This window comes from Aphis gossypii, chromosome 1 (assembly GCF_020184175.1).
Source record: "Aphis gossypii isolate Hap1 chromosome 1, ASM2018417v2, whole genome shotgun sequence".
NCBI lineage: Eukaryota > Metazoa > Arthropoda > Insecta > Hemiptera > Aphididae > Aphis > Aphis gossypii.
In genome coordinates this window covers 33,869,548-33,884,378 of record NC_065530.1, presented here as the reverse complement: position 1 = coordinate 33,884,378, position 14,831 = coordinate 33,869,548, and the positions used below count along the sequence as shown (strand labels likewise).

At 30.1% G+C, this 14,831-nt stretch overlaps 1 protein-coding gene across 1 annotated transcript in view; it reads right to left on the bottom strand.

Annotated features, from left to right (window-relative positions):
- LOC114123399 (acetylcholine receptor subunit beta-like 1) overlaps positions 1-6,805 on the bottom strand; it is a 74,903-nt gene extending 68,098 nt beyond the window's left edge. The window contains exon 1 of the mRNA XM_027986351.2: positions 5,730-6,805. Coding sequence (XP_027842152.1) covers positions 5,730-5,790 — 61 coding nt within the window. The 5' untranslated portion in view covers positions 5,791-6,805. The remainder of the gene's footprint in view (positions 1-5,729) is intronic.
- Positions 6,806-14,831: the final 8,026 nt, after the last annotated feature.

Here is a 14,831-nt window from a genome sequence, read left to right as displayed (position 1 = left end):
ATCCGTAACATAGACTGAACTTTGTGATGTACAATGATTACTCCACGCATTTTGGCATTTAATCTGCTAGTAACTTCTAATACAAAGAGCGGAGCTGGTATTTGTAATTGTGCGTACTGCGTGTCACATATATTTTGAAAAATGTACCACACCATTGTATACGTGTACTGTTGTGAAAAAAAAATTGATATATAACCTTAAAAACAGTTACAATGTTTATTTTAGCCTATTAATAACTAGAATTGATCTCTAATAAAATAACATTTTAACCTTGATTACGGGCTATGGTACAATTCATATTATATTATATTGTTTGAACTGTAGAATTTTGATATTAAATAAAAATAAACTATATAATATAATATTATGTACCCACCTAGTATAGTTAGTTCTTTCCTCGATAACTATTTTTTAAACAATTATAATATAATATATGATACTATATTGCCTATTTAAGTAGATAAACAAAGTTTGATAGGCTAGAACTGAATTGAGCGTACCATTAATATAATTAATTTTGATAGTTCTTACTATTTCAATCAAAAAACAAATTTGAACCCAATTAGAAACTTTGTATAATTATTCCTATTTATTTGAAAAATAACAATAGATTGTGAAATTTTGTATTGATATACTTTTAAAGCCTATTAAACTTATTAAATATATACAAGTATATTTGATTTAATCACCAAATTTCCTAACAATTACCACACCGGTTTTTCAATGTTGATATGGTGTGGTTATAAATATACCAAATATTTATATTTATATCTATGAATTGGTTTTCATACAGAACTGTTTTTTTAAAAACGTTCTTTTCACAATAAAACACATTATACAACATTTACATATACATTATAATTTATAATACATTATAACTTACTACTACAATAATGCTCACTCGATTTTCAATAACATTTATGATTCATCATAGTTTTATTAAATAAGTGTAAATTTTTTCTTTTAGGTTTTAGATTTTTATTTATCAGATTTATTTACATAAATTTATATGCATTTGATCAATGGGCTATATTTATACCTATATTTCACCATGTTTAATAACAATTATTTAAGTAGAAAAATACAAATAATACTTAAAAACACTAATAAATAATGATATACAGCTCTCTAAAAAGTAAACCATTATTTAAATAACACAAATAAATGTTCCAAATGTATTGTAACATGGTCGAAGAAACGACCAGTTAAATATAATATATCTTCTAGAGAGAGTCGTATAGGACCTTTTAGATATAATAAAATTACCGTAGCCAGGTGTAGATGTTAGAATCTTAAATGTATTTCAATAACTAGGACTCAGTTTCAGTTATTATTAAGTTTCATTATTTACTAAACTCTTACAAATAATTATACTCACAACTTGTATAATATTATACAATACGACTATATCGTCGTCATACAGAGTTCTGTAGTAGTATAAGTGTATTCAGGTCTAAGATACACAGTGAGCTAATTTTTTTAATACATGGTATGTATTGGCAATAGCCTTACAATTATGTGTGTGTGTATAAATAAATGTATCGATCAGTAGTTAGTATTACATAAATTATACAACTATGCATAGATATCATATAACATCTTTATATTTATAATTGTTACGGTATTTTATATTGATTTAAATTAAAAGTATGAGGATATTTTGTTATAACACCATAGGAATTAAAATGAGAGATTTGATATCGATGTTATATTTTTTATTATGTTTATCTTTTCAATATTTAAAGGCGGAAATTTAATTTAATTAATGCTCATACCTACTGCGCACCGGAATATTCTCTAGACGTAAAGATTTCCGGTGTATCGCGGTCGTAAGGAGTATGAGTTACACCCTGACACCCTGTTCAGTAATTAAATTCAACTGATTCGATGTCGTCGTCGCCGGTTCAAATTGACATTTATAATAAATGGCATTTCACAAAATATAGAGAGCGTTTAATCGCTATAAATGTACGGTTTTACATACAAATATTATAAATACCGTTGACGTGACGTAAACGCCTGAAAAGGTGCCTTGTCTCTATATATCCTCACCTATGATTCTTTTGATAAATACTGCAATCGAGCAGTAACATTATTAAAAATTACTTATTCTATCGTTTATGCGATAAACCTACTTACCTCCACTATTAATATTTAGGGCTCAGATTCTAAGCAATTTCTAAATCAAAAAGCACTCAATTGTTTGCAAAAAAAAGCATATTTAATTTTTAAAAAAGCATATTTGTTTTTAAAAAAGCATGTCCAAAACTGAACATGAATTAGTAATAAAAATTTGAAAAATTAATTTAAATTAATTATCGTGTATTTAAATTTGCAGTAGTGAAACTGAATTTGCATTATTCATATTAATTAAAAACCAGGGCTTGAAAACGTTATAATAACGTTATGAGTACAACGTAATTTTTGACAAAAAACGATTGAAATTTGTAAACGTAATTATAACGGAAAACGATAAACATAAATAAATAAATAAAATAAAACGTAACGTAACGTTTAACAAAATATACGATATTAAACAAAACATAACGTAAATCATTATTTATATATAGTATCCCAGATAACAAATTTATATTCTGAGAATCTTAACACAACATTTTAATAGCAATATCAATATTTTGACTCAGGTTTTATAAGATTATTCAAATGTTATTTAAATGTTCTCACTTCATTAATGGTCCGCTTTTTTAATGTTTTGAGAATGTTATGAATATGACATGTTTGAAATATTATGCTTAAAATGTTTTAAGAACACCATAAAATTAACTATTTTTGAAATGTTATACATATTTCTTTCTGAGAATATTGTAAATTAAACATTTTATGCATGTTCTCCAGAAATATGTATTTAAATTATACGTTCATTATTTACTTGAATTCAATAAATATAATTTATAATTTAGTGATGTTTTTAGTAAATAAAATACTAAATATTAAACAAATAGGTAGGTAGGTTAAACATTATATGGCTTATAATATTATGTTTTACCTAATTATAGATAGATATTGATATAAGATATTTTATTAAGGTCCTACTCCTACACTACAATAATATGGCAAAGGTAGAACATAATATTATTATGCTTATGTTTGTTTAGGTATGAATGTATGATATATATATATATTTATAGTTAAGAAACTTGTCAAAATATAATAGGTAAACTGAATAAATAAAACTTTGATTTTTAAGTACTAGGTATGCATTTTATTATTATTTAATTTTATCAGCTTCTATGCAATAATCGTACTATTTTTGCATTTTAGATTCTGAGGAATGCATTGGTTTTACAAAAATGTATGTTTTTTATTTGAGTCTGCCATCATTACGTTTTGAAGTAGAAATAATGCTTTGATTCTTTACTTCAGCCCCTCTTTAAAAAGAAAATTTATCTAGCTGGTACTCTGGAGGGGTCAAACGTAAAAAATTTCAATTTTTTTTTCAAAAGCGTGAGGAAAAACCTTAAAAAAGTAACGAAAAAACAGGATTTTTACGCATTATCTGTTAGGGTATCGACAAAATTAATTTTTTTATTTTGCTGTAACTCAAAAACAAATTATTGTGAAATACTTGATATTTTCATCTAATGTTTATATAATAAGCGTTACCTGTTTACGATTAAATTATCAAAAGAAATTATAAAAGTTTTTTTTTTAATGCTTATAAAAAAAATTGGCTATCCAAAAAATCTTTAAAATTGAATACAAGGTTATTATGAGTTTTACTTATCGTACTAAAAAAAATCAAAAATCGTTAATCACAATTTTTGTTAATAAGCATCGCGAAAATTTGCATTGGGATTATGAATAAATTGAGAAATCCATAAAATGTTAGTGATTTTGACATATTTTTATCCTTGCCGTAAAGAAATATGCAACTCGTCCGAAATCATACTTAAAAATTAATTACTTTTATCAAAAAAACATAAATTATGTAATTTAAATATAGGTAATATAATAATATCCTATATAGACTGACAATTAAATATTAATCATCTCCATTTAGAATCGTTTTTCGTATTCGTATAAAATGATACCTACCATTGCATTCAAATTTAACACATCCATTATAGTAACCTAATCTCAATCTTTACTATACAGCAGAGCGATACCCACTTGCCCACTTTTTATTTATAAACTTCCATATTTTCATTTTTTTTTTTTTACATACAAAAATTTTTTATTTACACATTTATAGATTTTTTAAATATAAATATGAATCCGAGACCTATTATAATTTATAAGTAAATTTTTTACAATATTTTGTATTCAATTAACTGTTTTACCTCGTGTTTTCATGTACCTAGCTGGACAGGCTGGGGACATCATGATTCATTTTTATTTAAAATTACATTTTATGTTTTTTGCTTTAAAAAAAAGGATCGGGAGAACATTTAAAGAATATATTTTATTTTAACATTATTTAACTTTATTGATATGTCATTTTCAAAATATTTTTTATGTATTATTTTTTAACCTACAAATTTAATTTGATGTGCATCTTGTAAGAATATATTAAAAATAATGTTATTCAACATTATCAATTAAATTTTTTTTAAATGTTGTCACTAAATTAAATTCAAAATAATACATTTGAAACATTTTGAAAAAGTTGTATTTAAAATATTTTATTTTAAATATTTCTAAAAAATTATAAGAACATAAAAAAAATAACATTATCGATGAAACTTAGTTATAAAGTTCTCAGAATATTTATGTTGAGAAATTGTTATCTGGGATATCATTAAAAAAAATAATTAATTTCTAATTATTTTTTAGTTATAAATATTATGACACTGGTTTCAGAGAAATATTTAGTCTAGGCGATCTATTTTTATTAAACCCAAGAATTAATATTTTATTCCGTATCCGGCCTATCCGGACAATTCCCGCATTAGATATCATTTTAAAATTTAATGTGTAGGTACTAATAGAATAATTTTTTGCCAAAAGCTAATAGTGTTACCCTGTTACTTTGAAACAAGTACGTAAATGCGTTTTAATTTTGAATAACGATAAACACAAAAGTTGAATAACGATTAAATTCTGAATAACGATAAATTCAAAATTTGTATGACGTTTTTATTCAAAATAGCGTAAAACGAATTTTTTTTTTTCAAATTCAAGCCCTGTAATAAAAACATAATATTATATTTACTTTTATATTTGTATACACAGTAAACGAACTCTCCACATGCACTGAAGTGACTTTTGCCTCCTTCATCCAGAGATTTCAATTTACAACACTTAATCTTAATTTATAGTCGATATCGACGTTATAATAAAAAACTCTCCACATGCACTGAAGTGACTTTTGATTCCTCCATTCAGTGATTTCAAATTACAACACTTAATCTTAATTTATAGTCGATATCGACGTTATAATAAAAAAGATAAAAAAAAAAAGCATTTTCATAAAAAAAAAAAAACCAAAAATAAATTGGTTTGTTTAGAATTAAAACGAGATGAAAAAATTAATTTAAGCACAAAAATTAGATTTCAATTTCATATAAAAAATAAGAGAAGCATAATATTATATACTTTAAAATCCGAACCCTAATACTAATATTATTGTACTGTATTGTATACGTATCGTATTCGTGGTCATTACCACTCCTTCACATCAACGCTACTACCTACTACTTTTATAATATAATATATACCTAATACTATGAACTGAGTCTAACGTATATAGGTTTATGAAAATCGTGTACCTCGGATGAACTGTGAACAGACGAAGAACACGGCCATCAGCAGTCCGACGGGAGTGTTCATGTTTTCACTGCGGCCTTTGGCACTCGTACGGTGGTCGCAATCGTCTCCGTCGCCGCTCTCGCAGTAATTTTAATAGCTGTATTAGTGTAAAAGACTATTGTGATGGCCTCGTCACGTCGCATTTTCTCGTTCACGCGTCACGCGTAACGCAGCACTTCATATCGTCTAAAAAACAATACGTCGCGCGCACGCCGCCGGCAGCACCGTCAAACCGTGGTGCGAACACGCGGTTCCCCGGCGGTCACCGGTTTGGCTGGAGGTGATTTCGGGAGGGGTGGGACCGGAGCGGACGACCGGAAAAGAATCGAACACGCGCGCGTTCTTCTTATCGCCGCGACGCGTCACGACGTCCTCTCGACGCGATCGTGTCGGCGACGTCGGTGGTGCAGGTAGTGATGACGGTGGTGATGGTGTCGTTGGTGGTGGTGGTGGTGGTCACCGCAGCGCCGGCAGCAACAGCAGCAGAAGCCGTGGCCGTTGCCGTCATCTCGAGACGACTACGAAACGCGCGGGGATCAGAAGCGGCCGTGTTCCGGACGGCGGTCCGGCGACGGCGGCGGCGGTGGTCGTGCACCGATTCCGACGACGGGAACGCGGATCGCGGGCATGACGGGTCGGAGGACGCCACCTGCACCCACCGCGAAAAACCGGTGGTGATGTACAACGATACTACCTGAGCAGGAGGAGACGATTACGACGCGACGGTGTTGGTGGTGGTGGTGGTGGTGGTGGTGCCGTTCGGTCTAACCGCAGCGCAGTCGATTATATTATATAATATAATATATTATATTATAATATATTGTACAGACGACAGCGACGACGGGGCAACGATACGATAGTAATAGAGAGAAAAAAAAAACTAGTAAAATCGAACTGGTAAAACGAAAGCAATCAAAAACAAAAAAAAAAATTTTTTGCAATTCGCACTGTGTGTTTTTGCGAGGAACAAACTTCGCGCACACCACACACAATACTGCCGCCGCCGCCGCCGCTGCTGCTGCTGCTGCGTGTACTATACGCGGGCCCTCAAACGTGTGCGCGCGCGTATATACGCGTGTGTGTGTGCTGGGTGTGTGTATTACAGCCACTTATGCGATGTGCGCGAGCGCAGCAGCGTGTGGGTGGGTGGGTGCGGGTGCGTAGTATAGCGCGCTGCACGCCGGTTACCGGTGTACGCGCGTATGTGTGTACGTACGATATACGTGTCTGTGTGTGGGGCGCGGCGCTCGGGGCATGCGAAACGGGCGGCGGCCCCGGTATCGACCGTTGACGCCGCCGCCACCACCACCGCCGCGGCCGTCGTCGTCGCGCGCGCGTTACGTTCTTCGGACGTACGCAGCAGCGCACTATATACGCCATGCCCGTCGCGGCCACGGGAGCTCACCTCACCGCCACCGCCGCCGCCGCCGCCGCCACCGGGCAACCCGGCAGTGTGCGCGTCGTCTCCTCCGCCGCCGCAACACGGCTTTTTGGGGCGTCGTCGAACGCGGGTGCACCGCCGCGAACCGTTCGTACGCGCCACCCCAGGATACCCCGCTTACCCCCGACTACATACGGGGCGACGGACGCGCCGCGAGGAACGGGGCCGGTTAATCGAATCAACATTTTTGTCCTTCGCTCCGGGAATGAACACGCCGTGTTTGCGGTCGTTTTGATGTAACGCCGCCGTATGAATGGATCGACGAACCCACCCGTATACACTTATATACATATATACATCACGAGTGTACGCTCGCGTATCCTGGCCGCCGCCGTCTCCCGCACTCCGAATACCCACACGCCCGCGCAAGCGCACGCTCGGCACGTCCGAACCAGACCAGTCCGCTTTGGGCACTCTCCTCGCTCGCTCCCCCGCCAGCCCCCGTCGTCGAGAGCGTCATCGTATATATACCGCGATGCGCCCGGCCCGCATCGCGTGCCGCGTGACTTGTGCGGTGTCGATGGCGGGCCAGGCGACCGTAAGCGGGGTGGGGGGCGCGTGCGAACGTATTATCGCGTATATTGTATATACGATAAAGCGCGAGACTGCCCTACGCGGGGCCCGTCGTCGGCCGCAAAGCGATTGAATATAGTTCGCGCGATACGTCGTCGGAGGACACCTGCAGCTGGCGATCTGTGACGCGCGTGCGATTGCGATTTGCGTTTTGCCCAGCCGCACGTCCGTTTGTCGACACGTTCGTCATTTGAAAATCGTCGATTTAAAAATTCCGTTCGTAGGTATATGATCAGTTACAGAGTTGTGAGAGTGTAAATCGTCAAAAAACACACCTCGTCAGTCGTAGAAACGTTAGGTATTTTCGACGGTTTTATAATATATATTATAAGAAAATATAATAATATCTTTTACCGCGTGTCTTTTTGACACTCGACGACACCTGACACCGCGTTGTTTATACTCTTGATTTTCGATTTTTCGTAGTAATTTTAAAGCGAATTTCCCGTGTGCGTATAATATTATGTGTATAATTTTTCTTACAAAAGAAATTTTACTATATCCTCGAACGTGTGTTAATATATATAATATAACAGGTAATACGGTCGAGACGTGTGCGGAAACGTTACCTCTCACGGCCTCTTATATCGTATTTCAATATAGTATCGGTTGGCACCATCTTCGTCTGTATAATATACACTGCGGTATACGATATCATAAGCGATTACGTTATATTGTGTTGTACGACGGCGACAACGGTAGGAAATAGGAGGCATATACAATATGTGATATTATATCGGGTGGCGGTAAGCGGCTCACTTTTATCCGCTTTCTTTCCTCGCCGTTACGATTTTTGTTTCGCTCCTCTCGCGCGCAATGTCCTTCTATAGATAAACCGTAAATAGCCTTTGAATACAGAGCGTTTCGCCGGAAAAAATCGAAAGAAAAAAAGTTAAAATCATTGTTGCCACCGAATTGTATAACATTATATAGGTAGCGTATACGTGTATAGTTATAGTGCTAGTGCACCGTGCAGAATACAATGAGATATGATATAAGTACTACAATCAACTGATTAAAAAAAAAATAATAATAATAATAATAATAATAAAACAATAGACCTTTTGGTAGCAATCTTAATGACAAAAAAAAATATTCACTCTTACCCTGTCTATGCGACTTGTGAACAATGGCGTTTTAAAAAGAACTGCTGAAATGTGGTTATAGGAGTAAAATCATTTTAAAAAGAATCTACAGCATTTATAAACATACTTATACCTATATAAAAAATAATAATACAAATACTAATCGTAAAAATAACAACACGAACCTTTATTCTGTTGAAATTAAACCAAGTTCAATACAACACACGTTTATTCGTAATACATTTATAGCGAAGCTATACCAAGTAGATACAACACATTATGTATTATAAGTACTCTTCGATAATAATATTAACTGCAAATTATATTTAATTCGTCATAAATGTATTTATTTATATACGCAAACAAAAAACTAAGAGTATGAAGTATGATTTAAACTTTTAATTACCTATTATAGGTAGGTATCTACTTGAAATCCCAGTCAATTGAATATTGAACACACGGAATCAACAAACTGAATGCGAATATTAATAAAACACTTGTATGCTTCAAATAATTATTTATTTAGCTATAGTATTGATTCAACTATTAAATCATTTATAAAAGCATATTTGTATATTAGATATACAGGCAATCAGTAAGAGTAGTTAGACAATTAAGTTTAATCTATTTTGATAGAAATAATCAGATTCATTAAGAATATTTTCTAATTATAAAATTCATACTAACACATTCATACCTAATATTAGTAGACAGGTTGGTAATATTATCAATACGTAATTAAATTTTATAATACAATAACAATATAACTTATCTATTAAAGCAATTCTTTTAGTTTTAACTTGACGATGGATAATTTTATTATACTATCAGTTGCAGTTTTTATTTAAAAGATCAAATTTGGTTAATTACAATGATGATAATTTATAACTTAAAAAATACCAACATTTGAGATTTATCAAATATACCTATACATATTTTTTTAAATTTGGAAAATAAGTGAAGTTTTACTTTATTTAATACTTTATAAAAATTAATTTATTTTAGTAACGGTCTTTATCTTTTTCAAAAATAGATTTACAAGTTTTCAACTACAACATAACATTATAATATTTGTTTAAAAAAAAAAAAAAAAACAAAAAATTGAGTAATAAATCAACATTACATTTGATCTAATCAGTTTATTTTGTGAAGTGTAGCTGTATGTTGATTACATTATATTATTAATTTTAATTGTTTGGATGTAGGTATGCAAAGTACAATTTTCCAAATGATATTTTCACTTTTAACAATTAAATAATATATGAAATATTAAATAAACATGCAGTTAAAAAACCTTGTTTCTCAACACAAGTTGAGTTATAAATTGAATAAAAAAGGATTGATTTTATACACAAATAAATAATATGCAATTATAGTTATTACTTTTATCATACCAATTGCCATAGTTACTTTTAACGATTATGAAGCGTACACCCTTGAATGGTACACATAATATTATGGTCAGTATAAAAGCATATCTTCAATGCTGAACTAAATCAATTTTGTACATAAAAAAATTTAAAAAATGCAATCCACAAAATCAATTTTGAGGATCCATTTAGACCAAATAATATTACATGATATTACACGTATAAATTATCATACTTCAAAACAACGATGTAGAACATCTTATCGCTTGAAGTGATTTGGTTACAAATCAAAGTAATAAAAGAAAAAAACGTTGATAATAATTCGTAGTAGGCATTTTACTTATATTTTATACAAATTTTGGCTAAAACAAAATTATTTTAAAAATTTTAATGAAATCCAAGGTGAAGGATAACTGTATATTAGGGTTGATCGAAAAAATGAATCTTATATATAAACTTTCTAGTAGTTGGAGAAATATGTGTTTTGATTGTACGATGTATATATACTTACCAAAATACATATAATTCAATAAATACATATTATATCTGTGTACCTACTACGAATTATTGTTACATCATCTAGCAGTGTATTGTGGTATTGTTTGGGTTGCGTGCTCGTCGACGGATTTATTTGCGCAACAATAATACCCAAATAATATGCTTTTGATGTTCGAAAAAATCGGATAGGTGCGCAACGAGCCAAATGCTATAATAGCATCGGATATACTTGCAGCATATTGCAGCTACGCTATTACAACATTATACGATACACACTTCCACTAAAAAAAAAAAAAAATGGGTTTTTGTACCACTGAAGTAATGATTTACCGAAATAGATAATAGAATACTTTTTTTTGGAATGTTAATTCAAACACTTTTAAAAAATATATTTTATATTAGGGCTTAAAATTTAAATAACCACTGCACAAATATAACGCGTGTAACCTATTACTTAAATGTGACCAATAGTTTGTTATTACTTTATTGAATATTACACAAAAAAGCATGAGGACATTAATAATATAAAATTTATTCATTCAATAATATCCTTGAGTATCTTACAAATCGTATATTTATATTTCTAACACAGTTATATAATGCAGGTCCTATTAACTATACATTTATAATTATCATAAAACTGTGATTAATATATACAAATATATTTGTTAGTTTATTGTTTAAAAATAGTACCTATTTATCTTATAACGTTTGATAAAGTATTGCAAATAAAAATACCTAACGATTATATTGTATGAGTGTCAATGAAAAAGTAACTGGGAACCTAGCTTAAAAACATTTTTGAGTTTACAACTCATGTAGAGGTTTCATGCCGAGCATAATACTTATGTATTCAAAATCTTGCGGTTTATTTTTGACCGTAAATCTTTATCAACCCAGCAGTAGGTACCTACTATATAGTATATATCATAGTGTATGTTACACAAACGTAAAAGTAGTCCGCATATGGAATATACATATTATATATTATATGTTATACTTGTACATGTATGTTGGGTGTTTAGGTATATAAATATAAAGATCATTATTTTTACTAACGTCCGGTAGAAAGTTTTGCCAAGTGGAGAATTTCGTCTTATTGTTGGTCATTATTTATAGTTAAAGTAGTTGCAACCTCCTCCACCCACTTTTGGTGGTCAAATTTTGGCCCGCCTACACGTCTAGAACTTTAAAAGCACTGAATATACTCCCTTTGGTATAATACATGGGTATGTATAACATTATTACATAAAGAGTATATCATGTACATAATATAGAAAATTAAACCATTTTAAATGAGTAAATACACTTATACTTATATATACTATATATTATATATGTATATACTAAAAGGTAGTCCTCTAAATTAATTATAATACAAAGATTTGCAGTCTTTTGGATTTCTTAAGGGTATTTTAAGACAAATAAAGAAGTATATAAACAAACATTTAATAAAAAATTTGTTTAAATACTTTATTAAACATATATTGATTTATTTTTATTTCTACGGCTATAATCTTGTTAACCAATATTATGTTATGCGTCTGTTGATAGATATTTATTTATATTATATAGATATTCACAATTAAACATATACATTATACATGTTATATCAAAAGTATTTTTCAATCACATAATGGTTGTACAAGGAAACACAACAAGCATAAGCGTACAATGGCCCATGAGTATATAAGCAGTGCTAACATTTCTTTCGAAATAAACACTTAAGATGAATGTTGTGGTATTTACTGTAAAATATTTTTTAATTTGTTTTAACTTTTTAACGTACAATAAAGTATATCTATTCCATATAGTACCATGTTATTTATGTATTCTACATTCTATATTATGAAATATTTTCGAAATTTCTATACTGCATTATAGTTCCTATTTTTATTTCAAGAATGATAATGGTATTTTCAAATCGTCAATCGTACTTTACGTTGCATGTAATACAAAAATTATTTAATCTTTAGTAAAACATCTTTTACTATTTCTATCACATAACTACTAGAAAAATATGTTCATTATAAAGTTACATTTTTTAAAAAACTAATTGCTCCTAATATATTCCTTAATATATAATATATTCCTTACAAAGAAGTGCTGTGACCTAGAAAACCTAGAAAACTTCTATAGATACAAAGTGGATCACAAATTATATTGTTGAACACCATTTTTTATAATATTTATGAATACCTTATATCGTTAATAAACAATATCATATTATAATATTCTTTAAATTAATTTATTTTAATTATCTTAAAAAAATGTATTTTACTGTTTTAATGTTTGATTAATAGATACGTTTATAAAAATAATTCTGGTAACTGGTAAATATCTTAAATATATTTTTAAAACAAATCTAATAGCCAAAGAAAAAATAAAATACATAAATGATACTTACAAAGTTTTAAGCTTATATGCATATTTATTTAAATCGTATAAGATCATATATTATGTTATTCATTTATTATCGTAACGTATAAGCAGAAACGCTGAAAATGGGGTTTACCTATGACACGTGTCACTACGTAAATTATTAGTACGATTAAGTGGTTTTATGGTACGTTATTTGGTGGGAGGGTGGCTAGGAGTAAATGTCGATCCTCAGTATTTTACCATACAAGTTTCATACAAATTTTAAGAATTTGTATAAACTTCATACGTTTACACATTTAGAGCGTTAAAATAAATAATAATAATAATAATACAGACATGTCTATCTGAAATGATTGTGACTAATATTGTGCGAGTATAATTTGTGTCATCGTAAAATATTGATCATAATGCAATAGGCATACACAATACAAATGTATGCTTAAAAAAATATTTTAAAAATAAAAAAATTATATATTTTTATATTTATCGTGTAAATAAGAAAATATTGAATTTAGTTGCCTCGCAAAAACTTAAATTAAATATATATTTCTAGTAAAAATGATTTAGATTGTATGGTATATTTATATATATTTATATAAGTAATAATGTTTATTTAATAGAATTACATTCTAATTACAAATGTAAGCTGTATTTACAAATAAGAGTAGGTACGGTACATGTGTTATATTAATATCAAATGCATAATACAAAAGTAAAAGACAAAGATATTAAATTAAAATATAATTATAATACACATTAATTCACTATTAAACAGTTAAATAACTTGTATATAATGGTTATATTCAGCAAATCCAAGTTATTATTAATAGAATTTCCGGGGTAAGTAAGTACATTTGAAAGATAATACAACATTTATTTTGTAATACATAATAAGAATTTGTTTGTAGAATCGATTGGGGTTAACTTAAAATCTACTTGTTCTAAAAATTTGGGACATTATAAATTAAATTATGTAGTTATTTAAATAAAATAAATCAATTAACATTTGATATATTTTATTTAATGAAACAATTTAAAAAAAAACCCCAGTTAATATATCCAGAATGATAAAGTTCTTCAATAATATAAAATAAATATCTTAAAAAAATTTTAAATGACAAAAAAGCTCTAATTTTGATAAGTATTATCTGAGTATCAAATTAAAGAGGTAAATATTGTTTATACTTTGTACTTTTCTTTATTTTCCTGTTTTACTATTCAGTTTATTTTAAATTATGAGTGATGAAAATAAACTCTATTGCATTATTCATTTACATTTCTCTTGATAGTTAATACATTTTATATTTTTAAGCAATTAAATTTATTTTTCATATACCTACTTAATAAAAACGGTACTTTTTGCATATTTTAAACATCTTTAAATCTTTAATCACTTTTTAAATAAATCTAAAACGACTAAAACTATTAATAAACCAATTTATAATAAATGTACTATTTAGTATTTACCGGATACCATACTTATTTTGTTATAAACTATAAAAATCAGCGATTATAGTATCTTTAAATATTTTGCAATACATAATATTTACAGAGGCAGTGAGGTACTGAAGATGGTTTTATATTAATAATTTTTTTTTTTTAACATTGTTATATTTTAGATTCTGAGCGAAGCGATGAATGTATTGATTTTATCATGATGTGTTTTTTGTATTATGATGAGTTTACATGAAAAGTTGTCAATAAAATGATTCG